At 37.6% G+C, this 22,178-nt stretch overlaps 1 protein-coding gene across 4 annotated transcripts in view; it reads left to right on the top strand.

The window, feature by feature from the left end:
* Positions 1-1,737: 1,737 nt before the first annotated feature.
* The window catches only part of tnksa (tankyrase, TRF1-interacting ankyrin-related ADP-ribose polymerase a), a 119,543-nt gene continuing 99,102 nt past the window's right edge, over positions 1,738-22,178 (top strand). For 2 of the 4 annotated variants that reach the window (XM_065286772.2, XM_065286773.2), the window contains exons 1-3: positions 1,738-2,189; positions 5,813-6,037; positions 17,802-17,897. In XM_065286772.2, coding sequence (XP_065142844.1) covers positions 1,757-2,189; positions 5,813-6,037; positions 17,802-17,897 — 754 coding nt within the window. In that variant the 5' untranslated portion in view covers positions 1,738-1,756. The remainder of the gene's footprint in view (positions 2,190-5,812; positions 6,038-17,801; positions 17,898-22,178) is intronic. The other 2 variants (XM_065286774.2, XM_065286775.2) reach the window with 1 other exon arrangement.

Raw genomic sequence — 22,178 nt, forward strand, 5'->3', positions numbered from 1 at the left:
TTTACATTATTACTTTTATTACTACTTAAAATAAAAGGTGATTTATGACAACTTTGAGGAAAGCACACAGCAGGGTTTCTTACATTGGCTGTAGGGGTCATTTGTGAAAATCTGTGACTGACAGGGCAAGGTGATGAATCTTGTCAGGAAGATGGAAATGAAGCAGCTGTAGATCGCAAGAACATGTGACACATTCTTCATACATTTTTACTTTCTAAAACATAGACGGTTTCACCAGCAACTACATAAACAAGCGTCTTTTGTGACCCAATAACAACAGAGTCGCTCCAGAGTAGATTTATTTCTGTTAACAAGCGAATAAACAACAAGTAAATTACCTTTGTAATAGCTCGAATCATAGCTAAAGTGTATTAACGTTACTGTGTATAATGAATGTATACAATGTTAGCAACATTGAGACATCCATCTATCACTGCATGAACTATGGAAAATACCTATAGCCATGTAAAATTGTTTTGTATATGATACATCACCCTTTCCCTATGACATTTGATGTTTTTTTTAGAGCATTTTATATTTGTAAGACAGATATACCCAAACATCTATAACACTATAGGCTTTTAAAGGTATCATGGTCAATGCTTTAAATTTGCCCTCATGTTGCAAAATCCTAAAATTGTTTATTTATTTCCTTATTTAAACTCAAATAGCTTTGTGTACACAGTAAAGGTGGACTCTGTATGATAAGAATATCATGAATCTCACCTAATCAAATTCATTATGTAACAAGGATCAAGCTAACAGATACTGTTGTAGGCAAAGGACAACAACATTAAAGGTATAGTTCTCCCTAAAATGAAAATCCTGTCATCATTTACTCACTCTAATGGTGTTTTAAACCTGTATAAGTTTCTTTGTTCTGACGAACATGAAGGGGGATATTTTAAGGAATGTTTGTAACCAAACTGATCAACAGAGTTTTAGCGCTTCACGCTTGAACCTGTAAAAATCTTTACAAATACAATAGGGTTTCAGCCCTACAGGCTTGAACCACTAATAATAATGATAATAATAAGAGTGACAAAAACAATATGATGTTTTAAGGTCGAATTAGATCGAAACCCTAATTATAAAATGATCGTCGAGGGCCCCTCACATGCCAGGGCCCTATGTACTCAGTCACCCCTAACCCCCACTTACGACGCCCCTGAAACCAATCATGAGCCCCATTCACTTCAATAGTAGGAATAAAGAATACCATGTAAGTGAATGGGGCTCATGAACAGTTTGGTTACAAACATTCCTAAACATATCTTAATTCGTGTAAATTTATACAGGTTTGTAACAACATGAGAGTGAGTAAATTATGATAGCTTTTTATTTTTATTTTTTTGGGTGAACTATCCCTTTAATGCAGTTACTGTTATCTGCCTCATTGTCAAAACTAACAAGAAATCCTATTTAAAAACAACAAAATTTTAATAGTTCCCATTGGAGTTATTAATGATCAGATATTAACCGTTAAATGTGTTTAAAAGATAAATCTATGTAAATCTATCTATCTATCTATCTATCTATCTATCTATCTATCTATCTATCTATCTATCTATCTATCTATCTATCTATCTATCTATCTATCTATCTATCTATCTATCTATCTATCTATCTATCTATCTATCTATAAAAAACTATTCTTTTCGATCTTGAGATCTTTTGTAACCGGAAGTTGAACGTGACACTTCCCGGAAGTTCTCCCCGACTATTTTTGTTGCCAGAGGGGGATCTGTGTGCAAAAATGGCGACGTCTCGTCGCACTTCCCAGCAGCAACAACAAAACTTATCCTCGCCCCCGAGACCGGGGTCCAGTCCGCTTACTCCTCCAGACTCTCCCCCTGATACCGGGGAATCCGCTGCTGGTGGGGAGCCCGAGAGCATCGGGGATCGGGAGATCACTCCAGAAATCCCCGCTTCGCTCCTCAGCAGCAGCAGCAGTTCCAGCAGCACTAGCTCATCTACCACCGGCGGGGGCAGTAGTGCGGGCTCCACTCCCGACTCCGGTAGTGCCAGTCCTGGAGGCAGCGTCTGCGGGACGAGTGGGGCTTTTAGGGAGCTGTTTGAGGCCTGCAGAAATGGGGACGTGGTTCGGGTCAAGAGGCTGGTGGATTCGGTTAATGTAAACGCGAAGGATATGGCCGGTCGAAAGTCCACCCCACTTCACTTTGCGGCAGGTAAATACAAACCTATGTTTGCGAACATTGCCGAACTGGAAAGCAGCCAGGCAGACGGTTGACTTAAAGGTCTCTGGGTAAAAACAGCAACTCGGGCGTTAAATAAAGGTTTAAAGAAAACTGGGACAAGGGTTATAAGGTAGAAATTGACCAGTAGGACAAATATGTTTCAGCTAGTTGAAATGTAACCACGCTGGGAGCTGTATATGTGCTTTTATTTTGTAAGTTTGAGAGAATAAAGTTTAGTACGCAGATCGGATGAACAACAGGAGATTGGCATTTGGTCAAAACAGCAATAAAGTTACTGTTTGTACTCAAACGTCCAAAATAAGTTTGTACTTTGGTTAACATTATAGTACTGACTTCATAAACTGAAACTGGAAGCGTCAGTCCCTGACTCCTGTTAAACCCACGACCTGTCAATGACATGATTGCTTTATCTTTAAATATTTATATTACATTAAATGTAAAATATTTGTATAACACATATTTTTTAAATACCATATTTTTTTGAGTGAATGTAGCGGTATTTCATGTTTATAAAATATATTTTTTTTTAATGATAGCCTATATATGGAATATTATTATTATAAGGTAAGTAACAGATAATCCTTTAATCAACATATATTGTTTTTCTAGTTATGCTAATTTTAAAAATATTTAATCAGCTTAAAAGAAAATATTTTTAGAAGTGTAAAAATCTTTGTAATCAAGAACGACTGGTGATAAATTAAAATTCACTATTTTCTAGTGCTGTCAAAAGATTTAGTGCAAAACAAAATCATTTTTTGGCATAATTTATGTAAGTGCACTGTGTGTAATTATTTTATATATGTAAATACACACACGTTAATGTTTGTATTTAAAGGCGGGGGGCGTGATTTTTGAAAAAAGGGATTCAGGCCGGCTACCAAAACACACTTGTAGCCAATCAACAGTTAGGGGCGTGTCTACTAACCAACAACATTGTCTGGGAGGCTTTTTACACTTGGCATTAACATGCTTTTTCGTCAATCGGATCACAAGTGGACGACCTTAATGCCAAGTGTAAACGTTGTTCAACACGTTTTGAGCTCGTCCACTTTCGACCACTTTCAACCACATTCAGAGGTAGTCGAAACCCCTTTTGATCGGATTTCTTTTGTAGTGTAAACGCACATGTGGTTGAATGTGTTCGAACAACCACACGTGACCGCCTTCTCTCTGCCCATTTATCTAATCTGAGGTACTGAACACAATGTTATGTCTTTTCTGGCGTGAACACACTGTGTACAGTGATATTTTTAGCCTTTCATTAATAAAATTAGAGTGGCTGATCTCCGCGTTTCATTTTGCATGCGTGTGAAAGTTGCGTTATCTTATTTCATCAACTGCGCTGAAAATTTAGAGAAAGCTCTAACATATACATGTACAAAACAACGTGCAGCATGTTTACTTACAACAAAAGCAGTGGACTCTGACATAATATTAGTTCGCGTTAGGCTTGTTGCGATAGTCGGTGAAACGGTGATTACCGGTGCTTCAACCTCTCACCGGTTGGATCACTTGCCCGTCTTTCAGCGTCGTTTTGATATTTTCTTGTAATTAAATCATTTAGTTTCGTTAGAGAGAGCAAACACACTAACAACTGAATGTGTCTGCTGCCTGAATTCAGCGGAGCTCAACGCGCGTCACGTCACAGAGCAGCAGGTGTCAGATTTCATTTATTCCTGTCAGACTGCGGCGAGCTTACTGACCAGACGATCATGGCAGAAGCCGCGTGCTTACTCGTTTTTGTTATAATATACATATATGATGTTAAATATAATTGAGATCGTTTTGTTGTTGTGTTTTTCATTAAGAATAATATAAACCCATCATTCAAGCAGCACTTTATGGAGGAATATCCGGTTGCTCTGCTTGGGACTGGCGGGTTTCTGTCAGAAGTACCTGTGCACATTGACTCAAGCACTTAAACCAGCTGTTGCACTCGCGATTGCACGCAGATTCATACACGATTTACACGCAGCGTACGCAACTGCTGGATTTAAGCAACAGTTGCATCTAATTCAAAAGTGAAAGTAAAATGCGCACGTCTGTATGTGCATTTATAAGCCCCTCCCACCCGGTGAAACCGGTATCACCGGGTTTGTCACGCGCTGATTAACCGGTGGGAAAATTCTGTCACCGCAACAACCCTAGTTCGCCTCCTTGAACTCTTCATTACTCCCGCTCGCGTTTTGCAGCTGAGAGACTCGACCACAGTTTCCACAGACCACCCCCTCAAAGTATTCAGGACAGAAGCGTTTGAAAGTGGACAAAAGAGACGGATTTGAATACCATTTGTCATCCGATCGACGAAAACACATCTTAATACCAAGTGTAAACAGCCCTTTGGTTGCGTATGTGTGGGGTGGGTCTATCAAATGAAGGTCCAGATTCTATTGGGATAGGGGTGTGTTTGTTTGGGTGATTTCAAATGTCAACATTGGCTTTCAGAGATCATAGACCCCGCCTTTAAGAAACATTTACATGTATATTTATATTTAGTTTGATATATTTTATATTATTTATATATATTAAAATGGACCTAAATATTTTTTTTTAAAATTCATACATGTATGTGTGTATTTTTATTATTTTTACATACTATACACACACACACACATAAATTATGCAAACACAAACTTTTATTTTGTATGTGATTAATCGCGATTAATCTTTTGACAGCCCTACTATTTTCCTATTATTAATTGTAATTACATGTTATGTAGTCTAAGGCCTGGTTTCACAGACGAGGCTTAACTAAAGCCAGGACTAAGGTGTTTAAGCATCTTTAATAAACATGCCTTAGGAAAAGACATTACTGGTGTGTATCTTGAGACAAATAAATGGCACTGGCTTGTTTTAAGATCTGTCAGTGCAAGTTATTTTCAGTTGAGACAGCTCAAACATGTGTTTTAGTCTAGGACTTGCCTTAAGCCTTGTCTGTGAAACTGAAACTGTGGGTAAATGATGTTTCTTGTAGATAATGGATATGTATTTTAAACAAGGCTGTTTAAAGCCAAAGGCAATTTTAAACATTTACTTAAAACAGTGGTTCTCAAACTTTTCGGCATGCACCCCCTCTCCCCTTTTTAAGGTGCATCCCTTTGTGCCCCCCAATAAAATTCTTGAAATAAAACAAACTCAAACTTACAATTTGAATTCAATAAAAATATTTAATGATACCACTGATTTAAAACCATGAGAATGTACTTTTTTGTTTTTATTTGTTTGTCTATGAGTTACTCTCATATTTCCAACGAGCAACGTTTGCACATATTTAATTTTATAGTTCAATAGCACATGCACAGTTTTGACATTCTTTTTGGAATTCATTGTTCCTGCTTGGGGCTTTTTTATAGTTAAAGTATTTACTAAAATAACCTTTGTACACATATTAAACGTCTTATAAAATGTCCACTCAACTAGTCAATTCTTTCTGTTGAAACAGGTTCTGCTTATCATGGCTAAAGTCAAAGATAAGATCTGACTGTTAATGGAAAGAAAACAACGACGATGATTTTCTTCCTAGGAGTGACTGATATGCTTGTTGTCAAGATAAAAAAACGATGGCTCCTAAATATTTTTTTATATTGCAGGGTTTGGAAGGAAAGATGTGGTGGAGCATCTCTTGAATACGGGCGCAAACGTGCACGCGCGAGATGATGGTGGTTTGATTCCGTTGCACAATGCCTGTTCCTTCGGTCACGCCGAGGTTGTCAGTTTACTGCTTTGTCAGGGGGCCGATCCCAACGCCAGAGACAACTGGAATTACACTCCGCTCCATGAAGCTGCCATCAAGGGAAAAATAGACGTTTGCATCGGTGAGTTCCACTTTTTTGAATTATAGGCTACATGGTAAATGTTTTGTTCAGCTACATTGATTGACAAGCCTTTTAGTCCAAAAAGTTTTCCTGTGTAATTTTAAAAATGCTTTCCAGAGTTAAAGGTGTTGGTTGGTTTCAGTTGGTGAATGCCTACGCGCTGTAGATTGAAAAGACGAATAGTTAGATCTTGCCTTAGTGAATTCTGAAGATGTATGACTTTAATTTTTCCTCTGTTTTGCCCGAGGAGCGGTTTTCAATAAGGGTTAATCATATGGCATTCTTCTTGATTAGCTGCGGTGACTGACGCTATTACACAGTGCTCAGCCATTAATCAGATCTTTACTCCTTAGTATTCATGAGAAATTTAACGTGGCATTATAGGGGTGAAAAAGGCCGATAGCATAGCAATGAAATGTCGTGAAACGCCCCACCCTGCCTTTGAAATCACATACGATCCATCCTAAATATTATTTAAAATTAGAATTAGTATGTTCCAAATCAAAACCTCTGTTTGTTAGGTACTTACTTTGAATAAATCAACACTGAACGTATGTATGAATCAAATCCGGTTGTACTACATTCGCCATGTTGTAATTGTCATGTGACCTACCAGATTCGGTTGCATCACGTCATCTCCATTCACAACTCCTCTCCCATGGTGTCATGGGATAGTAAAATTTCCATCGACTGCACACTTCAGAATCCAGCCAGAAGTAGACCATCCGGGTACTTTCGACTACTCTTTATGAGTACTACGAATTCAGACATGCTTCTTTTGTCACATACTGATTTTCGCGTACTATATAGTTTGGTTTGGTTTGGTTTTGAGTACCTTTTAAGTATCCAGGTGGTCCACTATTTCTGGTGAAAGTCTTGCAGATCCATGCACACAGTTATAGGCAACAACAGTTAGTGTGTAGTATAGGCGAATTGGGAGGCAGCAGTGTTCCATTTTCCTGCGTTACGGCATACAGATCATTGAATAATCTGCTTCCTCTTTATCCTTGTCTGTATTTACAATTTGGGCCATGGATTATCCTCTTTTTGTTTTTCAAATAAAAAGGATATTTTAAGTTGTGTTGAGAGATTTTTTTTCTTTTAAAATCTGCATGCGCTCCATAAGTAGTCTATGGTGAGAAGCAGTCTTATAGAGAGTGCTAACTCTCTGCATTTTAGCATAATCTAATTAATGTGGCGAAAAATTGAATTTAAAAACTTGGAGATTAGAATTATCTACACAATCTCAGGGCAAATTCAAAGGCCTGAGGACATAATTTCACATCTTTTAATCTGAGAAAGATTGAAGTATTTCTTCTTCTCTGTCTTATCTTTTTACTTTTTCGGAAAAGAAATTAGTTTGAACTCATTTTAGGGCACTGGTTGAGTCATTCTTTGCAAAAGTCGCCTCGGGTGTGTGAAAATTTCAGCTGTCACTGCAAAACATTCTGATATGCGCAGCATAAATACATGTGGGTGCGTGTCCCGCATCCCAAACGACCCCAGACAACAGAGGTGTCTTTGACATCATGTGTGCTGCACAGACAGATCGTTTTATGACATCAAATAATCGCAAGAGAGATTGAAAAGCATATTAAAGGTAGGGATGCTCCGATCAGGATTTTTGCAGCCGATACCGATCACCGATTTGTAATCTTTGTGATCGGCCGATACCGATTCCGATACCGATTCTTTTTTTAAAAAGCTGATATGCAAGCTCTTTGATGACTAACTGTTACAATCTTTCTAAATAAAATAATACCACGGATGTTGCCTTTGTTATATTACTTGCAGTAATTAGGTATATTATTGTTTTAATAGAGACTCAAATAAATAAGCACAACAAATATTTATTCTGCAAAGAGAAATTTAATATGGCTTTAAAAAGGCTTATGTCTCCTAAAAGTACTGAAAATAAAACACTTCACAGACTTTACTGTATTAATTAAATATACACGCATTTGTATGCAGTATAAAAATTCTTTAGTCAAGAGCAGAGAGTGATTTTATTGAGAGATTAATTAGGTTACTGCAGCTTTAAGACGTGAGAGAGAGATCGCTCTGTTCACGTGCACTGATGACAGGCTGCTGTGTGTGGGCGGCGGCTGAACGCAGACAAGCAGCTATGAGGAAAATAAAAGTTTAAACGCTCAAAACTTTAAGACGCATGCAAATAAAAAACTTTTGGCATGAGGATGCAATTGTCCGTGATAGATATGTGTTGTATACGCTGTTTGATGGGGATGTGAAGACGCCTCTCGCTGTTTACCGGAGCGCGTCCTCATACGCATATCTAAAGACAAAGAGAGACATACAAATCTGCACGCTGCACATGAGCAACAGGTTGTAAAGCATCATAAGCATTTTTACAACCTGTTGCTCATGTGCAGCGTGCAGATTTGTATGTCTCTCTTTGCCTTTACAGAGATAACGTTATGCGTATGAGGACGCGCTTCGGTAAACAGCGCGAGGCGTCTTCACATCCCCATCAAACAGCGTATACAACACATCTCTATCACGGACAATTGCATCCTCATGCCAAAAGTTTCTTATTTGCATGCGTCTTAACGTTTTGAGCGTTTAAACTTTTATTTTCCTCACAGCTGCTTGACTGCGTTAAGCCACCGCCTACGTAAAAAATGTCTTTAATTGCAACCGCATTCAGGATCCTTTTGATGACAAAAGTAAACAGAAAGATCGGTTTATGAGATCGGCAGATTTAGCAAGCACCGATCGAGTCATTTAATGCCATTATCGGCCGATACCGATCGGCGGCCGATCGATCGGAGCATCCCTAATTAAAGGGACACTCCACTTTTTTTTAAAATAGGCTCATTTTCAAGCTCCCCTAGAGTTAAACATCTGATTTTTACAGTTTTTGAATCCATTCATCTCGGAGATCGGCTGAATGGATTCAAAAACGGTAAGAATCAAATGTTTAACTCTAGGGGAGCTGGAAAATGAGCCTATTTTCAAAAAACGTGAAATGTCCCTTTAAAAGCAGTCTCACTATCGTGTTGCTTTAAAGGGATAGTTCACTTTAAAATGAAAATTCTGTCATTTACTCGTCCTCATTTTGTTCTTAACCTGTATGAATTTATTTTTTCTGAAGATATTTTAAGAAATGATGGTAAACACACAGCAGATAGTGACCATTGATTTCCAGAGTAGGAAAAAATATTTTGGAAGTATTGTGATAAATGATGAAGAAAATATTTTGATAAATAATGGTAAGCACACAGTTGACGATACCCATCCAATTACATCATATTTTTTATTCCTACTATGGAAGTCTATGGTCACTATCTGCTGTGTGTTTACCTTCATTTCTCAAAATATCTTCTTTTGTGTTCATCAGAAAAAAGAAATTCATACAGGTTTACAACAACATGAGGATGAGTAAATGATGACAGATTTTTCATTTTAAAGTGAACTATTCCTTTAATGTCATATGCCAATTGATCTGTGCAGTTCGCATGATGTCAAATTCACCTAATAAACCATAAACTACAATGAACTTTTTTTCTGTTTTTCTTCAAAACAATCACATATTTAAATGGCGTAAGCATACACCCTAAAGCTGTGTTGATACAGGTAAGATTGAGTAGCAGCTATTCAGTCTTTGTTGTCTTTATCAATTGCTTTAAAGCGCACTTAGCAACCAATTAAAGGTCTCGATTGTTACCGTCATCTCTGGTTGACGCCCCAAATTGTTCTTAATCCTTGGTTTGGTTAGTCTTTGATTCAGTAACTGAAAGACCGAGAACAACATTTGGCTTTACTAGGATGTTTGGACATGCCCTTACCTGAAGTTCTGTTTAATGGATTTTTTAACTTCAGACAGAAATATTGACACATGGAAAGTATGGCATATTTCTATTACATGTCACTTTATTCTAACATATTTAATAACATATTAAATATAAAACTTAGTTTAAATACTTTTTTTTCGGTTTCCCAAACTTGTAAAATGGCAGGTGGTGCAACTGTCCAAACAAATAAACAGATTAAGACAACTATTAAAATGTGTGTTTAAAATATACAACATACAGTAAGTGCTGCCTTTTGTTGCATAAGCAATATCTTAAGTTTTTTTTAAAGGCGGAGTAATGAATAGTGTATTTGCATTTTGCAAAGGACTAGAAGATTGGGTTAATATCCGTTTTGCAAAATGTATTTTTTTTTGTTTGAAACATCTTTAAAATCTTGGTATATCTTAAAACTGTTAACCAGCCCAACTGGATGAGACAATACCGCCTATATCGATATGGTCTGATATGACAACAGAAGCTTTGCCAAAAGTTTGTATAAATACTGAGATGGGTATCGTATACCACCAGCCATCCCAAAATTACTGAGATGGGAATTTCAGTCAATATCGCCCGGCCATATGATATGATATGAGATATAATAGGTTTTCTTAGCATTTAAAGGCAATGCTGCATCTTCCCTTTTCCACACACACACATATATATTTATATATTTATATTTTACATTTTAATCATAATGTGTTTCAGTCTGAACTGTGAGAACTACACACCTTACTGCAGCTAAAAGGTTTTTTGCATATATTTATTTGGAGAACAGTGTAGATTGACAGGATAGGGAAAGGATGGCAAAATAACCATAGCAACGTTCTCAAGCAACAGTGCACTTGTTGTTGTGTCTATCTGGCTAATCCAATCACATGATTTCATCATAATGTTTTGGTTGAGCTGACTAACCAATAAGGTGATAATTCATGATGATACTGATCTTTCTGTATAACGATCAATTATAATGCCCAACTGAGTTTTAATGGACTATATAAGGTCATATTTAAAATGCTATTTTTTTAACTAAATGACTAAAATAGTAAACAGCATTTGATTTTTTTTTTTAATCTCTGTAGTTTATTTCTTGAATAGAAGTTGTCTCTATTGTCGGCTCTTCAGTTTTTACACACCCAAACAGGTGTGGTGACCTCTGCTCTTTGATCATAATGAATAAATAATCAGCATTTCCTCTGCTAATGAAGGTTCCTGCTGCTCTCCAGTCATTTATTTTGTGCCCATCAGCTCAAAGCTGCAGGAGGGCGTTTAATTTTAGAGGTTGTTTGCCGTCATTCTAGTCTTTCTAGGGAATATAATAAAAAAATTCTTTAATAATTCTTTCACTCTCATCTCAGATATATCTTCAGACAGTCTTCCTTTCCTTAGCTAAACACAATCGAATAGTTTTGTTAAAATGCGCTCATTTATCTTATTTGGCAGCCAACATTGCCAAAAAGCGCATCCATCCATCCATTCATCCATCATGAAAGGGGGTGCGAGATTTTTGAGAAACGCTTTGAAAAGATAGTCCGACCGAGTACCAAAACACACTTGTAGCCAATCAGTAGTAAGGGACATAATCTCCTTACCGACATCTTTGCCTGGGTTGCGTATGTGTGGGGCAGGTATATCAAAGAAAGGTCCAGATTCTATTGGGTTAGGACCGTGTTTGTTAGTTGATTTCAAATGTTAACATTGGTTTTTAAGAGATTGTGCACCCCCCCTTTAAAATAATCCACTCAAGTGGGTTAAAATGTCTTCTAACACGCCAAGTTAATTTATGGTGAAACATTAAATGTCGAATCTTATTGGTTTTATTTGTGTCTAATGATGAAACACCATATGACAATCAGTCACAAGAAATGTAAGAACCAATGAGATTTTACGTTGTCAACATATCGACATATGTGAACTCCCTGCACTCTTGATCCCAGAAAATTGCACTCCCAATAAGTGCATTCTGTATGAACCGAGGGGCAACCTTCCGATCTCTAGGGTGAAGCCAATACGGAAGTGACTTAAACTGCAATTCATCGACTGGCCACTAGAGGCTGGGTCCAAAGGGGAGTCAATTCCCATAAACCCTTATGTTAAATGCCCAACTTTACAATAGAAAATAATGTTTACAGCCTGGTACAAAAAGTGTTTTTGGTCTTTATAGCTAATTTTGCCCTTCATGAAAACTGTGAGGGGGTGAATTTCCAAACTCATCCATTTAAATTATATTAAGCCTTCGAGTTCTGCATAATTAAGGGCGTGGCCACTTGAGTGATCTGCTGCAGCGGACCCAAGGGAGTGTAGTGCCTTTTTTCATGCAATATGGACATGTGACACGTTTAGAATTAATAAACTTTTAATAAACTACAGAACAGCGCAAGCCGGAAGCGGCGTGGCTCACGCGTCCTGCGAGAACAGCATTAGTGAAACAAAACACAGAGCAATACTTTTAATAAGGTAGCCTAACATTTTTCTAACAAACAAACATTCCCGTATTAGAAATTAGCAGCATAGTAATTACTGACAATGTAAAGGGTAGGCCATTTAAATAAAACAACCAAAATAAATAAAGGAAGTTCAACAAAGTGTTATAAAAAAGGTAGCATATTTTCAAAATCAAGTTTATTTACTAACACTTACAGCATCCAATATGTTTTTTCATCAGTAAAACAATAAAGAAGATATTTTGCAGAAACCCCTGTGCTCCGTCATGCAAGTCAACCAATCAGCCTCAGCTAAAGCATATATATCCAATACAAAAGTAATCCCCCATAACTCTGTATGACATATTGACGTCTTGTGAAGCAAATCCATCAGTTTTTGCAAGTAACTGAACGTTATTTACAACACTATTAATGTGAATGCCAAAGCAGGAAGCGTGCTTTCCACTGGTGGCGTTTGGTGGCTGTTGGCTATGGATGTTGGTCTCTCTGCGCCACCTATAGATGGGAGCGTGAAGCGCACTTCCTGCTTGGCAAAAGCTCTGCATTAACGCTGTAAAAAATAAAAAAATAAAAATTATATATATATTCGAATCTCAAAACTGAAAATCGAATGTCAACCCAGGGAACGAATGTTCAAATAATCGAATATTCTGGTCCAGCCCTATTGAACACAAGCACAAATTCCAGAAAATCATTGGTAGTGTAAATGAACCAAAATCGAACAATCCACGGACACATTTTCTGTGTATTTTTCGAAATCTGTGTGTGAAAAGACATTTGTTTCCAATGATGCACAACATATTCATCACTTAAGCTTTTTAAGCTAAAAAAAAGAATAGTTTTCTCTTACAAATGTTTTGTTTCCGAAGACGTTTATCCCACTGGAGTCATTTGGATGATGGATGTATTTGGTTTATGAAGCTTTGGCACGTTGAGCCCCATATAAGAAGATAACATGTTGACAGCATTTTAATGTTATTCTTTGTATTCAACTGAGTAAATTATGAGGGGAAATTTCATTTGCCGGTTGGTTAACTATTTCTTCAAAGATGGATGACGATAATGGCTTCATTATGTTATCATATTTTTTTACTTCTGAACTCGGATGAACAAATTTGATCTCCGGCATTGTTAAATATCTACAAAACGTGACACAAATGCTCTTTTCCAAAACCTTGAGCCGTAATTGTCCTGCCTCTTATCCCACCGTGTTTTGCCGCATTATTGCTCACAATTTCTGTCTTAAATTTGTGTGCGTATGCAAACCTCACAAGTGCATTCTTTGGTTCCCATTTGGGTTTATCAAACGGCAAACAATTTCATTTGGCACTAATGGGCATTTTCACTGTTGTCTAAATACGTTCGAAATTTAATGAGCACTGGCTTGCCACAAGCTTAGAGATGACTGCCTCTGATATTTGTGTTTATCCAGACCTCTGTGAATGCTGGGGTAGCAGCAGGGATACGTGTATGGTTATGCATTAACCCGAGCACCCGTTTTCTCTCTTGGGCTTTGAATTAATCGTTCCTCTCGACGTTCGACCATAATTACTTTTCTACACTGATCACACTCCAACTGCCAATTATGTCGCACATGGCTGTTGTTGTTTGTTTAGGCGGTCCCTTAGTCCAGTTGTAGGTCTCGGCACCTCTGTTTGCTGCATTTACCGTTATGTATTCAGAGCATGGAGCGTCACTTTGGTCATTTCACAGATAAAAGTATGGGCGGGTTGTTTGTCAATGTATTCGTATATATATATAGATAGAAAATGTCACCTTTTAAAAGTTATGTCCTTTAAAACACTTCTGCTGTATCCGTACAGATCAGACAGATTCAGTCAGACATCATTGGTCATTGTGTTGCATCCTCCCCGCCTGTCGCCTAATGGATGTGCAAGCTTTCATAAGTACAGCATCACATTTTAATCACGCTATCACATTTCTGACACGTCCAACCCTTGATGCCCACAACCCCCACCACTCCAAACCCTTCTGCCCGATGGCACCTCAGCACTCAAGTCCTGTATGACACCAGCGTATGCAAATGTGATGCCTGTAGGTCCTTTAGTGCATATTAATTTGCCTGTGAGGTTTGAGGGTAGATTTATCTTTGAGCTAAACCTTTTTTCCAAGCTCCTGTTGTTCGTCATCAAACTCTGAGTCTTCCTTGATGCTGTGGTGTATTTCACAAGGGTTTAAAGCTTGTCAAAAACTCTCTTTCTGATGAAAAATGGGTGACCTATGAGTCACTGCCATAGCAGCTGCAACACGATATGTCTCGCATATAACGTAACATAAATCTTCTTTTTTACAGACACACTTTTTTGATCATATTTTATAATCAAATACAAACAAAACACTTTATTCACATATTTCACAATGTGCAACATTAAAGTAGTGTTTTTTGTGGCTTTGTTGAAAGCTTTCTTATAAGGCTTGACTAGATTTTTGGTATATTTTTTCTCAAATTCCAATTTTTATTTCTGTTTGGTGCTGTGGCTGCAAAGATAAAGCCCCCTACAGATGGGTTTAGCTGGAGTGTGTTGTGTTTCGCATGGTAAGTGTCCTGTCTTTGTGACTGTCTTACTATAAACAATTTGGAAAGTAAGAATTGTTAACCTTTTATTGTAGGACAAAATTGTCAATTTAAAGAAATACTCCAGCTAAATATCAAAATTACCCCATGATTTACACACCCTTAAGCAATCCGAGATACATGCGTCCATCATCTTTCAGACGAGCACATTTTGAGTTATTTTAGTAAATTTCCTTGCTCTTCCAAGCTTTATAATGGTAGAAAACAGGGATCAGTAAACAACTTTAAAAACTAACTTTAAACCCCTTTAAAAGTGCATTCATCCTTTACAGGGGTAATCCACACAGCTCTCAATGGGTTAATAAAGTTCTTCTGTGGGTAATCTATATGTTTTTGTAAGAAACATTGCATACTTTATAAATCATTATAAATAGCTTCCAGTGATGACGCCATCTTGGACTCACGCCATTCACGAGAGAGTTTCAGCGTTGGTTGCCATAGATACGTTGCACAGTAGCTGTGTACCAATTCGAAGGCTGCGACCTTCTAAGGACGTATTCTAATGCTACGTACACACCAACGCGGGGCATCGCGTTTTCTCGGTCTAGATTAATTGCGGCATTTAACTTCGTGTCATGCAAATTTTTCGCTCGAGTTGAATATTTTCAATTTGGACGAAGACATGTTTGAGGTGAGCCACCCATATCGCTTGATTCGCATCGCCCCAAGTGAGGACGCGTCTAATCGCGTCTTTGCGTTGACTTTGTATGTAATTTACTTGCACAAATTGTTGAACTCGCATCTGGTGTAAACCCACAGTACGACCGATTGCATCACAGCAGTGTGACTAAAGGCTAGTAAGGCCATCCCAATTCGAAGGATGCTTAAAATGAAGCCTCAAAATGCTTCCTTATTTCTCTGCGCTGTTAAGGATAGAACAAATGAATCCTTCACAGCCGAGGCTATTCCAAGATTAGTTGCGCGCCTGTAACGGCTGCATATAACAGCTGGATATTCTAAAATAAACAATTAAAACCTTTATAAAATAAAAGTGTGTATTTAGCAGAATTTTTGTTTATTATTATAAGTTGTGTTTTGTATTAAAATTATTCTGTTTATGTTGCGTATATTTCTAAGGTTGATTAAATTTGATATACTGTTGAATAGTTTAATCTACATCAACGTGTCCTTTTTTCTAAAATAAATTAATATTTTTCTGGTTCCATATTTATTTTAATCATTCAGGAACTTCTCCGCTGTGTCCCGCTGATAGGCGCGTTGGGAGCATACAGCTTTGTAAGCAGGTGACGCAAATTATGGTTTCTCCGAAGGCTAGACCGTCTAATTTCAGTTCTCTTTGCGGACTTCTAATGCAGGGTTTACACCAGCCGCGGTAGGGGCTGCAAAACGTGCCATTCGCGCGCGTGTTCAACATTTGAGTTTACTCGCTTCATTCCCGCGTGAAATTCTAGTCATTTGAGACATTCACGTGGAAATTCGCGTCATGGGAGGGGCTTCTGCGACTCCACTGAGACTCCGCTCGCTTCCTGTAATCACGCCACTACTACAGCAAGTTCCCGATTGGTTACAGCAGCGCGGAAATCCGCCGAAGTTCAGATTTTTCAACTTGCGCGTTTCCCGCGGCAATACGCTATTCGGCGCCATCCGTGCGTACCTCGCCCCTTTGCATTGACTTAACATGTAAATTACTCGTGCTTGCCGCCTCTACCGCATCTGGTGTGAACCCTGCATAAGAATGCCACTTTCAAAGACCGAGTGCTCGCCTTTTGAGGTCGCGTCCTTAGAAGGTCACAGCCCTTGAATTGGGACACAGCTAGTAACTCTCGTGAATCCAAGATGTCATCATTACAGGAAGCTAGCTATTATAGTTTTTAACATTTTAAAATATTGATACATTTCTTACAAAATTGCATCGATTACCCACATAAGACCTTTATTAACCCCTTGGAGCTGTGCAGATTACTTCTGTGATGGATGAATGCACTTAATTGAGCTTCAAAGAAGTTGTTCCTTTATCCCTGTTTTCTACTATTATAAGCTTCGAAAAGCAGTGACATTTACTAAAATAACTTAAAATTTATTTTTTGTGAAAGATGATAAATATGAGTGTTTTGAATTGCTTGAGGGTGAGCAATTCATGAGGTATTTTTGATAATTTGCTTGAGTATTGCTTAAAAAACACATTTTTTGATAATGAGTAAGGTGAACCCCAAACCAGTCCAACACCAACCTCAAGGCATTCACCAGCCCTTGAAATCCCAAGCCCCCCAACCTTGGGGTAACATGCAAATAAATGCTTGTTGTTCGTCTCCTGAATGAATTCTTTGTATTTGCTCGTCAAACCTACTGAAGCCAAGCCACAGATACCCGTTGTGAGCAATGAGAGAGAGAGAGAGAGAGAGAGAGAGAGAGAGAGAGAGAGAGAGAGAGAGAGAGATCGTGTGTATTACTGAAGAGGTTAGCAGAATAGACAGGGTAGGCAGAAGGAGGGGGACGAGTGTTAGCCTGTGTACTCGCTCGTGTTGTTGTAGAAAGCGAGAGAGGAGACAGCTGATAGACGCCGCTCGCTCTAGATGCCGCGCTGTACCTGGCTCTACAAAGCAGCGCACCCGTGGACGGCTTTCTCCATCTCTCCCTTCGTTTCTCTCAGGGCACGTAGAGAGAGAGGGAGGAATGGAAAAACATGCTTTGATATTCCACTCTCACACCTGAGTTCCCATCACATGCCCGTAGTCGGACTCTCCCACTAACATGGGCTTTTTCCTCCCGTCTCACTGCGCTGTGTGTTTTCTCGCACGGGCTGTTTTCGCTTCTGCTTTTGGCGCGCTGGTGCGCGATGTGCGTTTATGTCCGCGCCATGCCGAGGCAAGCTCTCCCGGTCAGCAGCGCCAGCGACCCCAGCAGCAGCCTCTGCCTGCCTGAGTTACGATACTGCTTATGTTTCCCTTGCACAGTGCTGCTCCAGCACGGCGCCGATCCAAACATCCGCAACACCGACGGGAAGTCTGCCCTGGACCTGGCTGACCCATCCGCCAAAGCTGTGCTGACTGGTGAGTACTGCAAACTCATGTTCTTCATAGCCATCTGTGTATGCTTTGTCTCTCTGTTGTTTATTCTTTGCTCTTTTTTTTAAATTTTTGATCATCTGTAGTTTGTTCCTTTCTGGAGGAATATTACATGTATATAGCTTTAATATCAATATGTAGCCATTGTTTATGTTTGGAGTGTTTGTGTAAAGTGAGATTGTTATTGTCCTTGAGTCCTGAGCTCTCTAGTGTGCTCTCTATAGTGTGCTCTCTCTAGTTGGGGCGGGTGGTATGATTACTTTCATAGTAATAACACACGGACACACAAATTATTTTAATACCATTTGTGACTCTGGACCACAAAACCAATCGTCAGGGATTTTTAGGCTTTCTGTTGATGTATGGTTTGTTAGGATAGGACTATATTTGGCCGAGATGTAATGATTTGAAAATCTGGATGTGCAAAAAACATGCAAAATACATGCAAAAAATGCTTGTAAAGATCATAATTCAAATAAAGCCCTAGCAACACATATTACAAATAAAAAGGTTTGTTTTAGTGCTTTCTACTCATCTTACTGCTGTAATGACCTTGTGGAATGAAAAGGGAAAGTTGTAAGCTTTAACATCAACCAAACGTGAATGGGAAATTAGCAAAGCGAAGTTTGTAAGCGAGTTTCTGGACAATTAAAAAATAAAGTTTGGATATATTAACACTAGGAAATCTTTATGGAACATGATCTTTACATAATATACTGATGAGTTTTGACATAAAAGAAACATATCTAAAATATACCTTTGTGACTTACAACTTGTTTTTTTTAAACATTGTTATTGTTTGTAATTTCAAAAGCCGTTTGTTTATGTTGTTACTGAAACCATCTTTATACACCTGTGTCCGCACAAGAAGTTGCTTGGCAACCGTATACAACTAAAAAGCCCTTTTCTAATTGTTAATCCTAATGTAATTGTTCGTGACATGCCTCTTATTTATTTGTAAATAACTTAAATCAGTCATGCATGATGACTGAACCTTCTTACTGCCAAGCCTTATAGGAGGATTCTGTATAGAGATTCATGTATGATCAAGCTGTACTGATCTACAACATGGTCCTTTCAGACACATTCTGAATGTGTTTACACACAGTTGCATCATTTCCTGAGGATATAGGAAACCTTGTGTCAGCTACATGTATGTGAGTAAATCTCCATGCTAAAAATCCTGGTTAATGCAACAAGTTTTTATTATAGTAGTATATAAACTCAATCTCATGCATTCAACCTATGGCAGCAGCGATGCATTAAAAATCAATAAGAACACTATTTAAACACTTTAGGCTTCATGGACGCAAACTATTTATGGTAATGAAAAGTTGTTGATCGTTTATTTCATAGACAGTCACTTGAAATTCATTCTGTAATGAAAAATACATGAGTGGCTAAATCAATTCATCCCTTGCATGAATACGTGGGTCAGATGTGAGAGCACAGAGATGCTTGGGTATATTTATTTAAGTGGCATGATGTGGAGAGATATTTTAATCTGTTTCATGAGACGATCATAAGATTTAGCTGAAATATTGAATTTTCCACTTGTTTAGAAAAAGGACATTGGTGAAACGTTACAAATCAGAAAAAAGCTAAATCTACAAAGCGAACACTACCAGGCTAACGCCGGTGTCTTTGGTTGCTTTAGCCTGTTACAAATAACCCCAGAGATCGTAGCCACTTTTTTTGCGATTTGTTCTGCTTCGGTGTGTGAATTGTCAGTAGTCTCACGATTCAATTCGATTACAGTTATTATGTCAACGATTAAATCATTGTGCATCCTCACGTCTATATTATTATTATTAATATTATTATAATTATAATTATTATTATTATTATTATATATTATTATTATTATTATTATTTTTTTTTTTTTTTTGATTGTTTACCGCGATACACATGATAGCTATCATGTGTATCGCAGTAAACAATCTTAAAAAAAAAATAATAATAATATATAATAATAATATTAATAATATTAATAATAATAATAATATTAATAATAATAATATAGACGTGAGGATGCACAATGATTGAATCGTTGACATAATAACTTTAATCGAATTGAATCGTGAGACCACTGACGATTTTAAATTTGTCCCACAAATCATTATTCAGAATATTGAGATCGATAAACCACTACTTTAATTTATTTTAATAATTTTCTGTATTTTATCTAAATAATCCTCAGTTTTGTGTAAATCAGTGTAAAACTCAAATGCACAGAAAGCTCTTCCTTAAGTGTCTGTGAGAATGAATTTTCAGACTTTATACAGAAATATTTTGCAATCTATGAATCTAGTCACTGATCAACTGCGCATAAACATTACAGCAAATACAACTGAACGTCTTTAGATACACGCGTCGCAATGGGTCTTGAAGCGTTGCTTGGCTTAAATGCCAGCTCGTGCAGTTTCCTGGTGTGAGTGCCAGAGGTGATGCATTTGGTTTTGTGTGTATAAATAGAGCAGAAGGCTGCACTATAGTCTCTGGGGTATTTCAGATAATTGTTATAGATCCTCTTTTTCTGCCTTGGCTATCTGACCCTGCCGTCCAGCTTTCCTGTCTAACCACCCATCGCCCGTCCAGAGATATTGAAAGGCAGCATTCAATCTTAATCATGTCTAACCAGCTGTCCATATCACACCTTTATTTCCCAGTAAGCAAACCTCTAATTACTAACTGATATTAACTAGAATCTGAGCACCGAGAAAAGTTATTTGCATGTATGTTTGTTCTCTTAGGGCAAAGTTTATCTCCGTTCATTTTCTTTCTGGTTGTTGGAATGTTGCTTGCACAAATTACATTGCAAACGGCTTTGCTTTACTTCAAGGTTGCCAGCAGGTGATTTGTGAGAGGTTTAATGTCAACCAATCATCTGTGAATGAAGCTGCTACCATTCAACAGCTTCACAAAAATCTCAAATAATGCTGTTTTTGCTACTTATTAAAGGAATAGTTTTAGCAAATATGACTCTTCAGTCATAATGTACTCCATTGCATGACATCCTAGATATTATGTATATCTTCATCTTTTCAGTTAAACACAAACATGATGTCATGTTATCATCTTAAATTGGGGTCGATATGGCGGAGCTCCAAAAAGCACATGCATAATACAATTGACGCCAGTTGTTTAATATATAAAGATGCAAAAGCTGCTGAACACAATTTCCTTAAAAAAGATCATGAAATTAACCAAACGCTCTCGGCACGTATTATACATTCACTAAATATTTTTGCTTCAGAGCCACTTAATCCTAGCCTCAGGCCATTCATAAAAATACTGGTTTGTTGGCAGAATCAATTAAAGGGTCAGTTCACCCAAAAATAAAAATTCTTACATTTACTCACTCTCCTGTTGTTCCAAACCTGCATAAATGATGAACATGAAGCAAGATAATTTGAGGAAAGTTTGTAACCAAACGGATCAGAGGCCCCATTGACCTTCATAGATATACTATGGAAGTCAATGGGGTTTCTGATCGGCTTAGTTACAAAAATTACTCGACATATCTTTGTTCGTGTTCATCAGAACAAAATTTTTTTATACAGGTTTGCAATAACATGAGAATGAGTAAATGATGACAGAATTTAATTTTTGGGTGAACTATCCCTTTAAGAGACTCATTTATATGGGTTTTGCATTTGAGCTTTTAATATGTCTTTTGAAGCAAGTAATGACCGAATGAACCGTTCCTTTAACTATTTGCATAATTATAGGAATTTAAAGTAACGGCACAAACCCTTAACTACCACATTAACAGCAGTATAATTGAGCCACTTTGTTTTGAACATTCCTTGCATGTTTGTATAAGTTATAGTAAATTGTTGTACAAAGACAACGTTATTGCACAATAGTCACAATAGCAGTGCTTTACAAGCATTTTAGTTATGGATGTTTTAAATATTTATGAGGAAAGCGAACGTTTGGTGTAAACAACACTAAGGTCTTTGTGTTGTAGGTCTTGGTAGTAATGTGGCAGGCGTGACAGATTACACACCAACAAGAGCATCACATAAACTTAATGACGCTCACAACACTCATAACCTTATTCTTCTATGTCAGTAGAGCCACGTGGATACAGAGATATTAGCTTATTCATAAGATGTAGAAATAAAGACAAGGAATATTAGATTATTATTTGTCATACAGTTAGACATAAAATCCAAGGAGACATTGGTCTATAAAAATATATGATTTTGTTGAAAACATTAGGTAAAGATAACATGTTTTGTTAGATCTCATAGACCTGCT

The sequence above is a fragment of the Paramisgurnus dabryanus genome, chromosome 18, assembly GCF_030506205.2.
Source record: "Paramisgurnus dabryanus chromosome 18, PD_genome_1.1, whole genome shotgun sequence".
Lineage (NCBI taxonomy): Eukaryota > Metazoa > Chordata > Actinopteri > Cypriniformes > Cobitidae > Paramisgurnus > Paramisgurnus dabryanus.